The following is an 18,244-nucleotide window of genomic DNA, read 5'->3' as shown; positions in this document are numbered from 1 at the left end:
AGACAAATTCTTGTTGACAGAAGTGACCCACTGCAATTTTTTTATGAAATCAGTTTTCGAGATCGTTTTCGAATGAATTAAGTAAATGCCATGGAAATAATTTCTCTTTTGGAACCCAGTCTTTCATCTGTTACCCAAAGAGGACAGCCTGTTCCAGTTAATCTGCAGGTGCTCACAACTTTACATATTTTGGCATGTGGTACCTTTCACAGAGAAACTGGGTATTTATGTGGGGTCAGTGAACCAACAGTGTGTAAAGTCGTTCACGGAGTATGCTATTTGCATAGAGAAGACATAAACTTCCCAGATGCTGCAACCCAGGTTAATTACAAGGTACAATTCTATGAATATGGGAACTTTCCAGGAGTCGTAGGCTGCATCGACGGAACCCATATTCCCATAAAACATCCCTTTACCCTAGATGCTGAGGAATACAGGTATCGCAAGAACTGGTTTTCCATTAATGTCCAAGGTGTATGCACTCCCCAGTTACAGTGTTCGAACATTGTTGCACGTTGAAAAGGTGCCACTCATGATTCCCAGATTTTACTTAGTATGCTCAGTTTGAAAAAGATCATAATGGAATACTGCTTGATGACAGTGGGTATGCTCAAAGGATTTTTTTGTTTACACCATACTTGCACCCAATTACGCCTGAGCAAAGCTGGTACAATCAAGCTCATACGCCCACTAGGGATCTAGTGGAGCACATGTTTGGAAGAGTCATTTGCTTTTGGAAAACATGCCAAGAAGATGCTGCATTGTCATTATTGCAACAGCTGTTCTTCATGACTACCTGAAACAGCATGGATGCCCCAGACCCTCCAATACTAGAAGATGACATTCCAGATATACCTTCAATTACAACAAACCACAGAGAAGGACTTGCATATAGAGATGCTTTTGCATTGTGCCACTTTAAATAGCTATTTTTGACATTATTTACCTTTTCATTGTTCTGGTGGAATATACATTTTCACATGTTATGGTCAAATTAATGTATTCTAAAAAGTGTACATTTTTGTATGGTATATTAAAGAAAGTCATTCAATATGATGTAATAAACATTTATTTATTGCTGGTATAAGACAGTTGCATCTCGCTCTCCATCTTCATTTCTAGTTCTACTTGAAGTATCTTCATTTTTCATTTCATGCTCCTCCTTTAGATGCTTCCACTTGTGTTCATGGAATTCAATAGCCAGCATTTCATGGATTGTGACTCTTTTGTTCCTGTGAGCAGTGCTGGCAGACATCATGGCTTCTGATGATTTGACACAAACAATAGTCTCAAAGGAGATAAAGTCTAAATCAATGCACTAATATACTCAGTTCAGATGTGCGTGATCCCTCATCTGAACCATCTAGATGGTCATCATTAGGGCTGAGCGATATATTGAGTTTTCACGATATATCGATATATGATGAGACAATATCGTTTATATCGATATAGTTTGTTGCTTTAAAATTATATTCATAGTGTGGCCACTTCGCCTATTTCTCCTCACTCTGTCTCTTACAAAACTGCGCCCTGCTCCGCCCCTCTCCGAACACAACCCACCCCTCCCACTCACTCACTCACAAAAACTGCATGCAGAGACAACATGAAGACAGGCACAGACACGAGGCAAGCTAGCGAAGAGGAGTTGGGGGATATTTCATGAAGCAGGATTTCTTGTTTAGCCGCATAACTTGTCAGATTAAGGTAGTCTGAGTTACATTTAAGTGAACGATTATATAGTCCATTTAACCCAGATTACCATAAACCCAACAAGTTATCTGGCTAAGCAAGAAATCCTGCTTAGTGAAATATCCCCCTGGTTGGTAAAATAATATATGCCAGTGTTCTAACTTTTCATCCTAACCTATGGAAATGTCCAACCTTTGGGTACTGCGCATGCGCATAATGAAATCAAGCTCCATTTCTCATGCTTGAAGAACCACCCATGGATCTATCCTACTTTGCGTTGGAGTTATGTCTTATTTCTGTGTTCGAGTTTCAATGTTCATACTGTAGTAGATGACAGAAAGCTAATACCGTAATGTTGGTCCTACTATTATACCGTATACGATAGCACTATTCTTCAACTCTAGCAGTTCATCTTTGCAGGTTGGCTGAACATGGACAGACTCAGTAAAACAGTACTTCCGTTGGCTCATGTCTCCGTCTGCACTTATTACTGCACAAATACTACAGTGGCAACGAGGTAACAAAGTGAATGAATCCACGTTAATAAGAGATAAACAAGATTTCTCATCTTATATACGGTAGTTCGTCTGTTTCCGAGTTTTGCAGAAACCGAAAGTGCTAGCGCCTGAAACAGCCAAGTTTAGCAGGAGGGAAAGATTCCTCAAGGAGCTGGAGTGTCCTCTTGTGGTCAATATTGGTAAAACGGATGGAAAACATAGTCTTGCAAGTTACAGGAAAGTGAAAGACATTGAAAGAAAAAAAAAACGGAGATTAACAGAGAGCCAGTTCTATCGCAAAAGGGAAACTTATATTTGGAGCACTTTGAAAGATGGCTGTCTGGCAATGATATTGAGGCAGCAAAGAAGGCTGAGGTGTTTTTGAGTGTCTTGGGTGCCGCGGAATATGACCTATTGAAACATTTGATCGCACCACAGTCCGGACCTCAACACCATCGAGTAAATTTGGGGCGAGTTGGAAAATAAACTGGTCAGATCTATTGTACATTCAAAGGAAAGCCTTTGACTTGAGTTGCAGAAGGCATGGGATGATATTAGTGTTGATGTTCTCAGGAAATTGACACTATGCCAGAGAGATGTGCTGCTGTAATTGCTGCAAAAGGTGGACACACCAAATATTAAAGTTAAAAGTGTATGAAAACAGTAGGACTCACTTCATCTGATATTTGTTGTACTTAATGCAACCATCTGCATATTTCATGAACATTCTGAAATGAAATCATGTTTTGGAGGCAAAAAAAGGTAAATATTTTCAAATCTCTCAGGTGTTCTAATAATTTTGGTCATCACTGTATCTAGTCCTAAAGATTTTCACCTGACAAAAAAATCAAAACCGAAATACCAGGAATATGGACTTTATACTAAGTTAAGCGTTTTCCGCCTCCATTGACAACCTTAATGTGAAAAGGCTTAACATAACTTTAAAAAGACAATAATAAGTAAATCTAATGGATTGTAAGGTGCTCACGTATTTGTTTTATTATTATTATTATTATTATTATTATTATTATTATTTGCAGACGCTCTTTTCTCACTACAGGAACCTCTATGCAGTGGCGCAGATAGGATTTTTGAATTGGGGGGACCAAGTTTAGCCAGGCAAACGCCGCTCAATTTCATTCACTTCTAGGAACTGCGTCAGGGAGCCGGGCCAGTCAGCAGAGGGAGGGCTGAAAGCAGTAACGCTGAATACAAACGATGCACTGACAGCACGTATCATATGTCACAACCAAACTGTAGTGATTGGTTGAAATAGAGAAAGTATCTGGCACCGTGTAGTGAACACATGTCAATTACCAGGGTTCACAAAGTGAAATAATGTGAAAGGGCCCGATGCATCAGGCTAGACCAAGCTGTCAGCATTTCAACTGTACCGTAATTAGAATTAGTGCTTACATTTTTTTGTGCAATAAAGGCCTTAACTGGTGCTTAATTAGTATATTTGTGTAATTTAGGCCAATGGTTTGCAATAAAAAACAAAAATGAGATACTTATTTGAAACCACAGAGCAACAATGAACACCGTCAACAAAGTCCTACTTGATAAACGCTACCCATATAGGATAAACCTTTCATTTGTTAGTGTGCCAACCAATCACCAACCAAATCCTTATGCCTAATTCAAAACATGTTTTATTTAAACATTAACTGATTTTCAGCATACTAATTCTTTGAGAAAATAGAATGTACAAAAAGCAACTAAATAATAAAACTGAAATAATTCACTCTCCATTTAGTGTGCCTTGCAAACACGTTAACAACATATTTACATAAAATTGTAAACAGAACACACTTCTCCGCTCATTTTCCTAACGAAACGTTGCTATGGTCGCTCGATTATGCACGGAGAGTCAGAGTAATCTGCGTCAAAACTTAAAACAGCCTTAACACATTAAACCTGACAGCACTAATTTTAACATTAGCATAATATCGATACCCTAGAAAGACATTCATATTTAGCCTGTTGTAAGTTAAACAGGCAGCAAGTAAGGGATAGCCTACTTACATCATTTGGTTTTTGAAAAAACGCTGTAATTGTTTTTTGCCTGTTGTAAATTAAACAGGCAACCAGTAAGGGATAGCCTACTTACATCATTTGGTTTTTGAAAAAAAGCTGTAATTGTTTTTTGCCTTTTCGTTGGCTTCATCCTTTTATTCAATCCATCAGATGGGCCTAGTGGTCACTATGGTTACTGCTACAACTTTGACAGGCACCAATGAGGCAGCTCGTACGATTCAGGACCCCTTAACAATAACAAAAACACAAGCAGTGCTGCTAGAAGGTAGCCGTAATAAAGCATGTTCAGATTTTCATTTAAGATGTGTGAAATAAAATGTTTCAGTCCCTAAAGCAGGAGTATGAGTTATAGCCATCACTCAGTGCTTTAGCCTGTCCCCTCCCTGAATGGTCCATCAGTGTTGCGCACATGTGGATTGATGCTGACGTGACACGGTATACAGGCTTCTCAGTAAACACTAATGCCAACTGTCTGTGCTGCAACTCAACAAACGCAGTATTGACGGGATATCTTTTCTTTATGCAAAGACGGCAGATGGTGTTTTTTTTGTCCTAGAGTGGGGAGGACGGATTGACGTCACTCTGAATCTGAAGGGGACCCATCCCATCCGTCCCTAGTGCTAACTGCGCGCCTGCGTACAGCGGCAGCAAATAAGGAGTGCTGAAAAGTAATTTAATTTTGAGCACTAATATAGTAATCTTATAATAAAATAAGTATAACGGCAATATCATAAGAGAACCCTTTTGAATCCTGATTTATAGAAAACTGCCAAGTAAATTACGCTTGAGGTTGCCACTACAAAAATGGTCTGCTTGCTATATTTTGACACGCCCCCGGAAATACTGACATTAGGAATGTTTATGTAACTTCCTGTAGCCAAGTTTGATTCGTCCTTTAGTAGTTTCTACATTTGGAGGCTGGGTGTGTGGTAAGTTCAAATGTTTTACTTTTTAAATGGAAGTAAATTGCAGTTGATTGGGCATTGAAGTAATTTGACATATCGGCCCATGCATTGCTTTTGTCAGTGATTATGTGGTGTGGTTTTTGTACACTGCGAATAGAAAGTTAACGAAACATTTGTATTTTGTTTTCTTTCTCAGTTGCTAAGTGTATTTTGCATGATTTGTATAGTAAATTGTAATTTACTGTTAAGTTAAAATTAGAGAAATGCACCCTTTGTTACTTCTTCGACGAGAGCTTTTGTATGTTGTAACTAATGAAGAATTGTGTGTGTTTAATCGTTTTACTATTCCAGTTAACGCATTCTCTTAGAATTCCCAAGAATTGAGTTCAGAGGTTTAAAAAGTTGCAAAATCTGGAAGAATGAAAATCGGCAAATCTGGTCGTATATGATTATTGAATTAGTTCACTTCCTTGCAGAGTAAATGTCTACGAATTATTGTTATTGCTGCAAATTTTTATTATAGTGTGTGTTAACTAGCAAATAATATTGCATAAAAACAGATTACTTGCTGGAACCTTAGATATGTTCCATTAAAATGTGTGTTACAGATCACGGTGCCTGTCAGGTCAATAACTGTTTTTTTAGAGACATTACATGGGTTTTACAGTTCATTAAAAAGTCCTGTTCATGGACTTGATAGTATTTAACTTGATCACTGAGTTGCATGGTGGTGCAGTGGTTGGCACTGTTGCCTCACACCTCTGGGACCTGGGTTCAAGTCTCCCCCTGGGTCACATGTGTGTGGAGTTTGGATGTTCTCCCCATGTCGTCGTGGGGTTTCCTCCGGGTACTCCGGTTTCCCCCCACAGTCCAAAGACATGCTGAGGCTAGTTGGAGTTGCTAAATTGCCCGTAGGAGTGCATGTGTGTGTGAATGGTGTGTGAGTGTGCCCTGCATTGGGCTGGCCCCCTATCCAGGATTGTTCCCTGCCTCGTGCCCATTGCTTCCGGGATAGGCTCCGGACCCCCCGTGACCCAGCAGGATAAGTGGTTTGGAAAATGGATGGATGGATGGATCCCTGAGTTTTGCTGGTGTGTGTGTGTGTGTGTGTGTGTGTGTGTGTGTGTGTGTATGTATGGTCCTAAAGAGGTTGTCTTGGTTTTTAAGCTGGGCTATCTGCTTTGGCTGTTGCACCGTTAAGAAGAAATCTTATCAAGACCCTCCAGATGTTTCTCGCCCTCTTCAATATTTGAAACTGTCATTCAAGGGTCCACATTCATTGCTCCTACTGAAGACATTCTTGTATGAGCCCCCCTCCGGCAGGCAAATTTCACTGCATATATTCTATATTTACTCTTCAGCATAATCTTAATACTAGAATACAAAAGTATCTTTACTGGGTGGCTTTCTTTTAGTAATTTATCTTGTATGTCTTGTAGTTCTTTTTCAGTTTAATTGGTTGTCCAACTTTACTTACAGCTGAAGCACACAGGGGCTTTGTACTGAATGCAGAAATTAGTGGCAGTATTGGGTGGAGGGTTGACAGGCCTCTCTGCCTGCTATCACCTTAGCAGAAGTTCCAAGGTGTCCAAGGTGAGGTCTCCTGCCACCACATTACACTGGGTGTGGAACTCTGAGCATATCATTATGTTAAAAAATTAAGGATTTAAGGGTGTTTAATGAATTATTCCAAATCAAATTACCCAGTTTGAGAAGTTTTCCAGGTCACCCTCTCGTATTGAGCTGGACGTGCCATTGCAAAGCAGCTATGAATGTCGGAAGCTGAACTGAAAAAGTAGTTTGGCAAAATATACAAAAATAATTTACATTTCAAAAGACTGTAGTTTCAAAACTATTAAAGATACAGACCTAATATTTGGGTTCACCATAAGTTCTGCATAGGAGCACGTGTGATTTTTAAAATTTTTTTTTTCTTCTGGAAAATCTGAGAGCGTAACCTGGGATGCTCCGGATGATTTGAAATGGAATGACCCTAGTGTGAGATTACTGTCCTGCCATAAATACATTTTTCTGATATATATTAAATTATATGTAAAATATATGTAAACACCAAGTCCACTTTTTTTATTTTTACTGTTTATTGAGTTGTATTTCCTTCCATGTGCAGATATTGCTCCTGGAAGGTGGAGATCGATTTGGGGGCTGGCTGAGCTCAATTCGAAGAAATGATGGTGCAGTCTTTGAGCGTGGCCCCCGAGGCGTGCGACCTGCAGGCCCTTTGGGCCGCAATACCCTGAACATGGTACTTACTAGACGCCTGCTGAGCAAAACTTGTCCCATCTCAGTTCTGGCTCAGGCACTGATGCTGAGCATAACAAAATACCACGATTAAAATATGAAACACTGGTAATGTTTTAAAGAGTTTAGGAGTAAAATGATATCCTTTGGAATATCCTGATAGGTAACAGAGTTGGGCTTGGAGAGTGAGGTCCTTCCCATCACCTCTGATCATGTGGCTTCGAAGAATCGTTTCCTTTACCTGAGGGGACAGCTACACAAAATGCCCTCTGGTTTAGGGTAAGGGCATTTTGCAGAAATGTTGCAGTTCACCAGTAAATTTTGAATACCTGAAGTTTAACTGCTTGAGCCATTTTTTTGTCTCGTACAGGGTAATTATGAAAGATAAATGCCTGCTGTTGTGAAACCCTCTTCCTGCCTCTGTTGTTTTTCAGGGGGTTGGTGTGGACGGTCCCACCCTTTTCCCGCCCTCTGCTGCAGAGCGCCCTCAAGGAGATTTTTATCAGCAGAGGGAAGGAGGAAGATGAGACCGTCCATGCATTTGTTGAGAGGAGACTGGGAACAGAGGTGAGAGGGGTTGTTGGTTGTATCACAGAGAAAGAAGAGCTTTGAAAGGCTGTAACGTCACTTAGGGTGCTTTTCCATTGCACCAAGTACCGTGCTTTTGGTACAGTCATTTTTTGGTACTTTCACTTTTTCTTTGACTTCCAGTCGAGTACCAGTACCATAAGTGCCAAACCAACTTGGGTACTTCTTTAGAACTTCGGTACTTTGGGAATGGAACTTGAAATGCTTTCTTTGTTGATTGGTTATGCAAATAGGCTGCCGCTGAAACACAATACAAACGGCACCTTGATAGCAGTTGCAAACTCAGAAAACAACAGTAAAAGTTAAATAAAAACATATTGCGATCTGGTTGGAAGAACAGATACAAAAAAAGATCAGGATAGCATGACAAGAAATTATAAAAAGCATTTTGTTTAGTATACTAGGACAGCATGCATATAGCATACAGTGTGCTGTCCTAGTGATGTGATTTTGTTGTAATATATATTGGGGTATACAAAAAAATAAGTTTAAATTTCTCACAAACCTGTCTTTGAGTGATTTACAATTGTCTAGGAGAATGCAGCGCTCATGCAAAAGCGGCGGAGGTAAAATTTTAAACTGATTTTTAAACGTATATTAGATTATCTATAAAAGGAATAATAATTAGAATTTCAAAGCTTGCAAAGTTTTTTTTTTTTCTGTGACAGAATAACAGAGTAAAAATAATTTACCCAAACTTTAACCCCGTACGGTATAATGTCCATGTATAGAATTGAAAGTTAAAAAAAAGATCTAAAAATAAAAAAATCTATCTTACTAGCAATGTAAAAACTGCATCTGTATAATATGCAATGCTGGTATTAATATCAGACATCGTCCAGCCATATAACATACTACAGCCATTTTTCTTATTCATCAGAAAATGCTCCATCTCATTTTTGTGATGTCATTTGGTGCCGGTACCAGTTTTCATGCCATTGGAAAACCAACACCTCGAAGTACCAAAAGTAGGGTACCTGGTGCAGTGGAGAAGCGCCCTTAGTAACTCTGCTTGTATTTCTGCTCCATGTCACCCTTTAGCTGGCAGACATCGCCATAGACAGTCTGTGTCGGGGGGTGTTTGCTGGTGACTGTCACCAGCTGAGCATGAGGTCTTGCTTCCCCCCGCTTTTCAATGCAGAGAGGACCATGGGCTCCATCTTCTTAGGAATGGTGCTGGGGGCAGGTCAGGCACAAATGCCCTTAATTACAAAAATGCTTCTCAGCTTATACTGATGCAATGCTCTTCTCGCACTCAGACCCGTTGGTTGAATGATCTTTCCGCATGGGTGCTTATCAGCTGACCACTCACCGAGCATTGTCTGCTGGCAGGCGGTGGCCCTGATGTTCCCACATCACAGCTGGCTCAGAGATCATCTAAGGAATCTTGGACATTGTGGTCTCTAAGAAGGGGCATGCAGACCCTGCCTGAGGCCCTGGTAGAGGCATTACAGCAAGCAGAGCATGTTGACATTCACAGAAATGCTTCAGTGAAGAGCTTGACTAGAGCTGACTGTGGCTGGGAGGTATGTGAAACAGTGGTGCTAGCTTGTAAACCCCTTAGCATTTTCTAAATTTCTACATAGATTTCACCTATAATGTGATTATATCTTCTAAGTCATCCAGAAACCATTATTAACCATTGTTAATGATCCAGCTTTAACATTACGAGAGCAGCAGTGACTTCAAATAAGCATTTATGGTAACTGTCCCACACACCAGGTTTGGAGGAATTTTGATGCGTTCCTCCTTACAGAACTACTTTCCGAATTTCCCTCCAGGAATCAATAAAATGTTTATCTATCGCTCTGTCTATCTGTATGCTTCAGTCAATTAGTGGGTTAGGGCTGAATCAATCACGTTGTGATGGAAACCATATAATCACGATTACATGTGCAATAGCCACCAGGGCTTTAGATGACGAGTGAAACATTCGTCCGGATATTTACTTATGCCCACAATTTCGTAAGCAGATTAATAGTGTGCCTAAAATATTAATGAGATGTGTATTGTGACACCCAAAAGTCAGGGGTTTGTACAGATTCAGTGTATTCTTATTCCGATTAAATTCAGTTAGCAGAGCACGCCACATGCTATTGCTTTAGTAAATCATGGAAGCGATAAGCACTGAAGTGATACTGCAGCAAAGAACAGCTCAACAGCTACAGCATCTTTTAAAAGAGGAGATATTGCGTTACCTTTTGCAGTTTAAAGTCCGACATGTTTATGAAACATAAGGATATGCAGAATTAATATAGATCACTAACTTTTGGGTGTCACAATACACATTTCATGAATATCTTAGGCACACTACTAAACTGCTTACCAAACTGTGAGAGTAAGTAATCGTTCGTATAGTAGCGAAAAGCCGGCGTCAGGATAAGTGTTTTACCCGTCATCTAAAGCCCTGGTGATGATTGCACATCCGTCCATCCATTTTCCAAACCGCTTATCCTACTGGGTCGCGGGGGGTCCGGAGCCTATCCCGAAAGCAATGGGCACGAGGCAGGGAACAACCCAGGATGGGGGGCCAGCCCATCGCAGGGCACACTCACACACCATTCACTCTCACATGCACACCTATGGGCAATTTAGCAAGTCCAATTAGCCTCAGCATGTTTTTGGACTGTGGGGGGAAACCGGAGTACCCGGAGGAAACCCCATGACGACATGGGGAGAACATGCAAACTCCACACACATGTAACCCAGGCGGAGGCTCGAACCCGGGTCCTAGAGGTGTGAGGCAACAGTGCTAACCACTGCACCACCATGCCGCCCCATACAGTGCTAGTCACTGCACCACCATGCCGCCCCGATGATTGCACATGCAGCCCTATTGGGTTTCACGCACTCCAGCCTTCATAAGGTCTTCATAACATTTCTGCTGGATCCACCTTATGTTGAGCTTAAGCTTGCATATGAATAATGGTCATTAGCAAGCTTACAAAAACCAAGAAGCAGTATTCTTGCTGTCCTGCCATACACACTTACTGTTAAGTGTTTGCCTCATGCTATGGGTGGGGGGGGGGTGCAGTGCCTGAACACCTGTCACTGTCACCTGAACAAATCAGAGTGCCACCTCTGCCAGGTGATCTTCCAGGGGCCCGATTTTTCCCATCAGATAATTGGCTTTCATGAACATGCTAACTTACTGAAGGGACCATGATTATGCTAACTTACTGAGGGACCCCCCACCCTCGCCACAGCTGGCAAAAAGTGCTGGTACCTGGGAACGTCCTGGAATATCAATGGTGGTGAATTTTCTGCGTTTTTACAATGTCTGTCTGATAGTGGATTGGTGAAACTCAGTCTTATTCTGTAACCTTTTCCAGTTTGATGGAAATCAACTTTTCTGAGGTCCTCAAATCTCCTCTGACTGAGACATGGCATGTGTTCTCAAACCCGTGTGATAGGGTCACAAACTCCCTGTATGGGCCTGTATGATCATGTACATAAATATGATACTTCATACTGTTTTTGAAACTTGATGAACGTGATGTAGCATTTTATAATCATGGCATGCTTTTGTTATAGATCCAACTGGAAGATGGGACTGTGAAAGCTGACCATATTATATCTGCACTCCCTGCTCAAGGTAAAAATGTCAAAAATGTCTGGTATCCCTTTTCTAGCATAATTCATTAACACTTATTCTGCTGAGTAACAGTGTGAATATCAGCAATGTAGAATGTAATGTTTGTTGCACCCTTGCTTATCAAAATGTGACAAGTTCTGTCAGGCATCAGACCTGACCTGCTGGTGGTAATTGCATCCATTTTAGAGTTTCCAGCTGCATCCAGTTTGGAGTTTTAATCTCCTTTTGTATGCTTGTGTGCAGCTCTTGCGCCTTTGCTGCCCCCTGCTGCTGGGTTCCTTTCACAGCTACTACTTGAGATTGCCATGGTGTCCGTTGTGGTGGTAAACCTGGAGTATGAGGGCTCCATCCTGCCTCTCCTGGTGAGAAACTCCCTCCTTATGCTACATAAGAGCTGGAAATTAGTAATGCAGATTCATAAGAACTCTAATTCTATAGTGACATTTTGGTAAGATTTAAGATGTCCTACAAAGGTGTTACACCCAAACTGTTAATGTATCCCATAATATCACATGTTACGTTCATTGACTGGCACTCTCTCTCAATATTTTCCCTTGCTTAATGTTTCTAGTAATAATATAATGCATGTATTTATTGCTTATGTGCACATCTTTAGTACTATGCAACAACAATGGGGAGTTACAGGGCTGCAGTATATAACTTCTTATCTTCTGTTTTAATTACTACTATCATAGTTTTGTGTGTGATCCTTCAGGGCTTTGGCCACCTTGTGCCTTCTTCAGAAGATAGTGGCCTTCTTGGAGTGGTTTATGATTCTGTGCAGTTCCCACAACATGATCGGCCTGGCGCATCCACCACTAGACTTACCGTGAGATCCTTTGTCATCTTGTATGCAGATATTCCCAATATTAGCATTGGGAACAGAACCAAAAATTACTGTCCATGTACTTGTACATCATGAGCTATATGAGTCAGACCAGTCTGATGCTAATATCCTGTGTACTGTAGGTGATGATGGGAGGGGCCTGGTTCCAAGAGGAGTTTGGTGCTCCTGAGGATCACACATCGCAGAGACTCCTGAGCCGGGCGACCAAAGCAGTGAACTGCCATCTGGGGGTGACAGCAGAGCCCCTGTGGAGCTCGGTGGCTGTACACAAGGTGATCCGTGATCTTGTTCGGTCTTCAGCCTGCTAGTTTAAGAGAATACAGACACTGAAGCTCAGGCTAAAGGGTGTATCATGAGTAAATTATAGAATTGTGCTGGAAATAGCAAGTAAGCTTTGGCTTCATGTACACATTGTCAGTATACTAAGTCTTTTAAGAATCTTGAATGTCTTTCATTGATTATAACACAGTTCGGGGCTCTTAAGGTGGAAGGAGGTGTCATTTCAAAGTAAGGTTAGGTGGGTAACATGCTGGCTTGTTGTGACACTCCTGCTATCCCCTTTTTTTTTGGGGGGGGGAGTTAGGTGTACTTTACTTAACATGCTGCTGGTTCCTGGATTCTATGCAGGGAAGCACGTCTATATTCTGTGTGTGTGTGTGTGTGTGTGTGTGTGTGTGTTTATATTACATTCTCAGGACCATAAAAGCTGCTATTTTGACACTGTAGGGACAATTAGTCAGATCCCACAACGATCTGTGAATGCAACCGAAAATCTAAAACACCTGTATTATTTACTTATGGTTAAGGTTAGGGCTGGGTAGGGGTTAGGGTTGCCATGTTGGGATTAGCGTTTCCCCTATAGAAATGGAGAGTCCCTACAAAGACATAATTACAGCCATGTGTATGTGTGTGTCTGTGTTGTCATGTATACATTAGCAATCATTTCTATAAATGGCTATGCTTGATTATTTTCGACTAGCTGATTTAATACAACCGAATTTGCTTATTTCTTAGAAGCCTCCTTAAAACTGCCATGACCATCTCTGCTCTGCAAATCCTACGCTGTACTACGGTGTGACTGACTTTCTGTTGTTCTCCCTTTACCTTCTCCGTTGTTTAAAGTAATTTCTTGTTCCAAGAGACCTAATCAGTATTGCCCCAGCATTTTTTGTAGTTTATTGCATTGTATCTGGTTCTGCATGAGATTCCAGTACTGAAAATGTATTACTTACCTCACTTTTGAAGGCTGTTTGGTGCATCTTTCCCATAGTACCAGTACTAATTGCACTATTACAATATAATGTTATATTCGCAAGCAAATCAAAGTGTTTAAATATAGTGCACAATCCTGAATGGTCATGAGGGGGCAAACAGAGAAGCTACATAAAATTAGCATCTGTACCTACAGGTTATTATGCTATGCTTTGTTTGAAGCAGTTAAATGCTCTGTGGAGAAGCTTTTCTTTTATGCTAATTGAGCAGATGAACAGAAGAAAGCAGAAAAAACTCTTGTACCCTTTATGGGTGCTTTTCTCATATTATTTTTTTTTTCTTATATGCAGTGGAGAGTAATGGTGATGAGTTGGAAATGCATTGTACGGTTTTGCGTGCTCAGGTGTGCCCCCCCCCCCCCCCCCCCCCCCCCCCCCCATTTGTCAGTGCAGTCCCCTCTCAAAGTCTATATTCATCCCCCTCTCCCCCAATAGACCCCAATGCTCCCCTGCATGGTTGGCTTTGTCTTATCGTTTTGTTTAATATTTCAGTCTTGTAATTAGGATCTTGTGTTTTCTATGCATAGTGCTCAATGTTCCTCAGTCATTCAAGGTGTTTCTGATTTCAAGAGTGTTTTAGTTTCAGTGATATGATTCAGTGATTTAAGTGCATAATTTACCATGAACAATACTTAACTGTTTTTTCTGCATTGTTATTGTAGCAGTACTGGTGTCGTGATACTTAAAATGGTATTTGTGTCAAGGTGATCATTTTGATATCGTGACAACACTTATTCTGTCAGAAAATTAGATGTGCAGTCTTGTAAATATTTTGATTGAAAGATGGGTTTTAATGGGGGAGAAATAATATTTTTCCCCCCATTTTAGGCCTGCATTCCACAGTACCATCTAGGACACTGGAAACGTCTTGGTAAGAACCAAGTTTGTATTCTAAATGTAGCTACTTTTTAGTTTTATTGGTGTGTATCAATTTCATGTCATTATATATTCATTGATTTATTCCACAGAAAGAATAAGGAATTACATCAGTCACCATGGTCTGCCACTAACTGTGGCAGGGGCTTCCTATGATGGTGTCTCAGTCAATGATGTCATCTTCAGTGGAAAGAAGGCAGCAGAGAACCTTGTGGGAAATATATGAACTCTTGACTTGTGTTTTTTAGTTTTTACTGCAAACAGTGGTATGGTGTGTATGTAAGTATGTATTATGCCTTTTGTGATTTTGGGGTTGATATTGCCAATTGGAAGAAAATTGATTTGCATCAATAAACGGTGTATTTCATGTATGTATGTTGAAATTTTAACCTTTGTAATTTGTATATACACTATAATATGTTTTACTTGAATGAATACTAGGTTTAATTACCTATGGTAATGGTTTTCACTGTGCCATTATACAATATTGAATCTCTGCTCCTTAATCCTTTTCAGAGTGCAAGAAACAAATGGTCTTTGTCCTGTCAAAGAGCTTTGTGTGTGCATTTATTCCTTAGCTCCATTGCATTTCTCTTAGGTCACACTAATTTAGGACTAGTACATTAATCCAGAATTTCCACCTGGGATCAATAAATTTGATATTTGTCCTAGATTAAACAAAAGTTTGTTATGGTGATAATTGGCAACCAATCAATATAATCTCGTTGATCAAACTCCAGTTGTGGGTGGGTGTGCAGGTGGGGCGGGGAGGATCATGTAAATATGACATTGTGGCAACCAGATGTCCCCACAATGTGATTTAAAAACCTGTAACTTTTTACCTTGTTGGGGACATTTTTTTGGTCGCTATAAGGGGAAACTCACTTGTATAGAAAACCTGAATGCAATCAAAAAATGAAAAAAGCCAGAAGTCTTGCATTTTGTTGGATTAATTATGGTTAATTGTAGTAATTGGGATTAGAGTTTTCTGCAGAAAATGGAGAATGCTCACAGATATAGATACCTAATCTGTGACTGTCTATGTGTTTACTTTATCCTTTTGCTGCATTATTTATTTGTGTGTTTGTATTGCATTTCCTCTCTCATAGTGCTTCAGCCTTGGTTCCTAAGACTTGCTGGTGAGAACTTACAAATGGATTTCTGTAAACTAGTAAATCCTATAACAGCTTCTTTAATTAATGCTGGGCCTGTAACTCAGTTTACATCCATGTATACAACGAGCTAACTTATTTTGGGGAGAAGGTAAAACACATGTTTTCAAATTAGCTTGTTGTATGTACATTTGTGTCTGTGTGGGTGCATGCGTGTCATTAACAACTAAGCTTTTTATATGCTGTACTTGGGTTTCTCACCCCAAGGGTATAAGGGAAAGAAACACTAGACTCGGATGTTGCTCTCATGCATACTGACAGATTTGTTGTCGCTGTCTCCCGCCATTGTCGTCCACACTGCTGCTATCCCTGCTATTCCATTTGGTTTCTACGTTACTGCACCTTTAAGTTCGTTAACAATATCAGAATTTGTGGTGATAGGCTTATGAAAGGAACTTGTTTGCCTAATATTTCATATGTAATATATTTTATAGTTTTACTTGGGTAAAATGGTTTTATTGTCCTTGGTTTGTTTTGCAGAACTACAAATTGTATTATGTGTTACAACAAGACAACATTGCCCTTTTTTGGATGTAGGATAGTTTTTTTTTTTGTTCCATTAGGGGAACATTTGGGCAATTCAGAAATTGCAGTGAATGTGGTATGAAATGGTACAAAGAGAATCCATCCATCCATCCATTTTTTCAAACCGCTTATCCTACTAGGTTGTGGGGTGTCTGGAGCCTATCCCGGAAGCAATGTGCACGAGGCCTTCATGCTTTGGATGGCAATTAACAACCGACTTTACTGATTTTTTTTTTTTTAACAGGAGTCCTGTTTTTGCACACACCAAGTCCCCTGTGAAGAGGTGAGCCCAGGATAGTCTTGAGAAGGATGAAGTGAGGGAGGCAATGAAAAAAAAGAGACACGAGTCATCTAGACGTGAAGCTGCCAGAGCACTCCTCAATCTCTCAGCTGAGATGAATGAACCAGTGTTAGTTGAGGTTGAAGAGGAGACTGAATATGAGGCTAGTATCAATGATACAAGTGCTAATTGAAAATGTGATGTAATGTGCCAAACAGACCAGACTTCAGAGGACATCGAATCACTTCAGTCTGAGTGTCAGCGACTCCGGGGCGAGACCTTTACACTGAAAGAGAAGCTGAGGTCCTTAGATCTTCTTGAACAGAGCAGTTTTGAAAATAAAGACAAGCTGAAAGCTCTTACTGAACTGCCGAATCTCACCGTGTTTATGGCAGTGCGAGACCTTGTAAAGCCACCCCTCAAAGGTCCTGCACACTTCACATCCCTCCAACACTACTTCTAACATTAATGAGAATCAGGCTTAACTTATGAGTTGTATTTTTATCCTACGTATTTGGTGTTCACAGCTCTACCATTTCCAGAATTTTTCCAAATGTGATTAATGTTCTAAATGAAGTGTTAGTACCTGTGTGTGTGTTATGGCCTAAGAGAGAGAGGACATCCAAATGTCTTTAAGCATTGCATGTCAGCAGTAATTTTGACAGCAAATTTTTTTTGTTTTAGTTTTAGTCATAGTCTTTTGACTAAAATATAATTTAGTTTCAGTCATAATTTAGTTATCTAAATTATTTGTTTTAGTTAACTAAATATAAGATTACAGGCGACTAAAACTACAGTTGATGTAGTCAACTAAAAGTAAAAGTGCAAAGTATAATGTTTAAACGGTTTCCCTTCGATTTCTGAAAGTCAATATGTTCAAGATGAAATGAAACCAATATTAAGGGATGGTATTAAGGTCTGACTGTGCAGTACACAAATACACAGATTTCACTCTTATTTGAAACATGTTTATTTACCCGGAAACTAAGCACTATAAAATCAATAGTGCCATCACTGCAAAAATAAAATCACTTCAAAGAAAACGTGCATTGGCTATAATGCCACCGGGCCTGCTCTCTCTGAATATTCAAATTAAAAATATTAAAATATTTGTAATATTTTTATTTGCTATTCCTTGCTGTTAAATATTTGAGAATTTCAGGTGAAACATGTTCAAAGAAAAAAAGACCAATAATGGTATCAGACATTTATACTAGTGTACAGAGCCAAAAATCAACTATCCTCTTTCAGGTGATTTCATGTTCGTTGAAGTTTCCGATTTTTAACAACTGTATAAAGTAATGTTATTTGTTATATAAATCAACTCAGGTGAAACAAAAAAATGTACGTTTTCAGAGTTTCCAAATCTCAAGCATCTGGCATAAAACTCACGCTTTCAGACACACGCAGGAAATCTTATGGCAAATCCATATCATACAACTATAAACCTAAAATTAACTGCGTCAAAAGTGTATTTACACCGTTAACTACAAAAGCAAACTAATTACAAGGTAAGAACTGTTACATTTGTGTGCAGACATCTCGAATTGAAAATCTCACTCCAGTCAACTGGCCGAAGTTGGCAACCCCGCGTTTTATTTGAAATGAAAAACAAAATGCACTGTTTTCGCCTAAAACTGCTTGTCATTCCGTTTGCGTTGTTACTCCGACAAATATAAAGCTAATATGAGAAAAAATATGTC

The 18,244-nt window shown here is 39.9% G+C and overlaps 1 protein-coding gene across 4 annotated transcripts; it reads left to right on the top strand.

The window, feature by feature from the left end:
• Positions 1–5,023: 5,023 nt before the first annotated feature.
• Positions 5,024–16,908, top strand: LOC125727104 (protoporphyrinogen oxidase-like). 4 transcript variants are annotated; one of them, XR_007388547.1, is made up of 15 exons: positions 5,024–5,152; positions 6,608–6,721; positions 7,257–7,391; positions 7,551–7,666; positions 7,822–7,954; positions 9,017–9,161; positions 9,308–9,501; positions 11,510–11,570; positions 11,814–11,932; positions 12,286–12,399; positions 12,540–12,689; positions 14,517–14,559; positions 14,657–14,843; positions 15,674–15,703; positions 16,506–16,908. XR_007388547.1 is itself a non-coding variant. In XM_049003796.1 (13 exons), exons 2-13 carry the CDS (start codon positions 6,635–6,637, stop codon positions 14,788–14,790), a joined length of 1,431 nt encoding a protein of 476 aa, XP_048859753.1. In that variant the 5' UTR covers positions 5,024–5,152; positions 6,608–6,634; the 3' UTR covers positions 14,791–14,935. The 4 variants fall into 4 exon arrangements, 2 of the variants coding, with proteins under 2 accessions (XP_048859753.1, XP_048859754.1); XR_007388546.1 differs by lacking the exon at positions 15,674–15,703; XM_049003796.1 differs by lacking the exons at positions 15,674–15,703; positions 16,506–16,908 and having other exon boundaries at positions 14,657–14,935.
• Positions 16,909–18,244: the final 1,336 nt, after the last annotated feature.

The sequence above is a fragment of the Brienomyrus brachyistius genome, unplaced genomic scaffold, assembly GCF_023856365.1.
Source record: "Brienomyrus brachyistius isolate T26 unplaced genomic scaffold, BBRACH_0.4 scaffold86, whole genome shotgun sequence".
Classification (NCBI taxonomy): domain Eukaryota; kingdom Metazoa; phylum Chordata; class Actinopteri; order Osteoglossiformes; family Mormyridae; genus Brienomyrus; species Brienomyrus brachyistius.
Note: the sequence above shows the minus strand (reverse complement) of the source record. Positions and strands in the feature narration are given on the sequence as shown.

Excerpts from the sequence above, each read along its gene's own strand:
- LOC125727104 (XM_049003796.1), top strand. The coding sequence starts at position 6,635 with ATGCAGAAATTAGTGGCAGTATTGGGTGGAGGGTTGACAGGCCTCTCT. Across the intron at positions 7,667-7,821 it reads AAAATGCCCTCTGGTTTAGG|GGGGTTGGTGTGGACGGTCC; the intron begins GTAAGGGCATTT and ends GTTGTTTTTCAG. Across the intron at positions 11,933-12,285 it reads GCTCCATCCTGCCTCTCCTG|GGCTTTGGCCACCTTGTGCC; the intron begins GTGAGAAACTCC and ends GTGATCCTTCAG.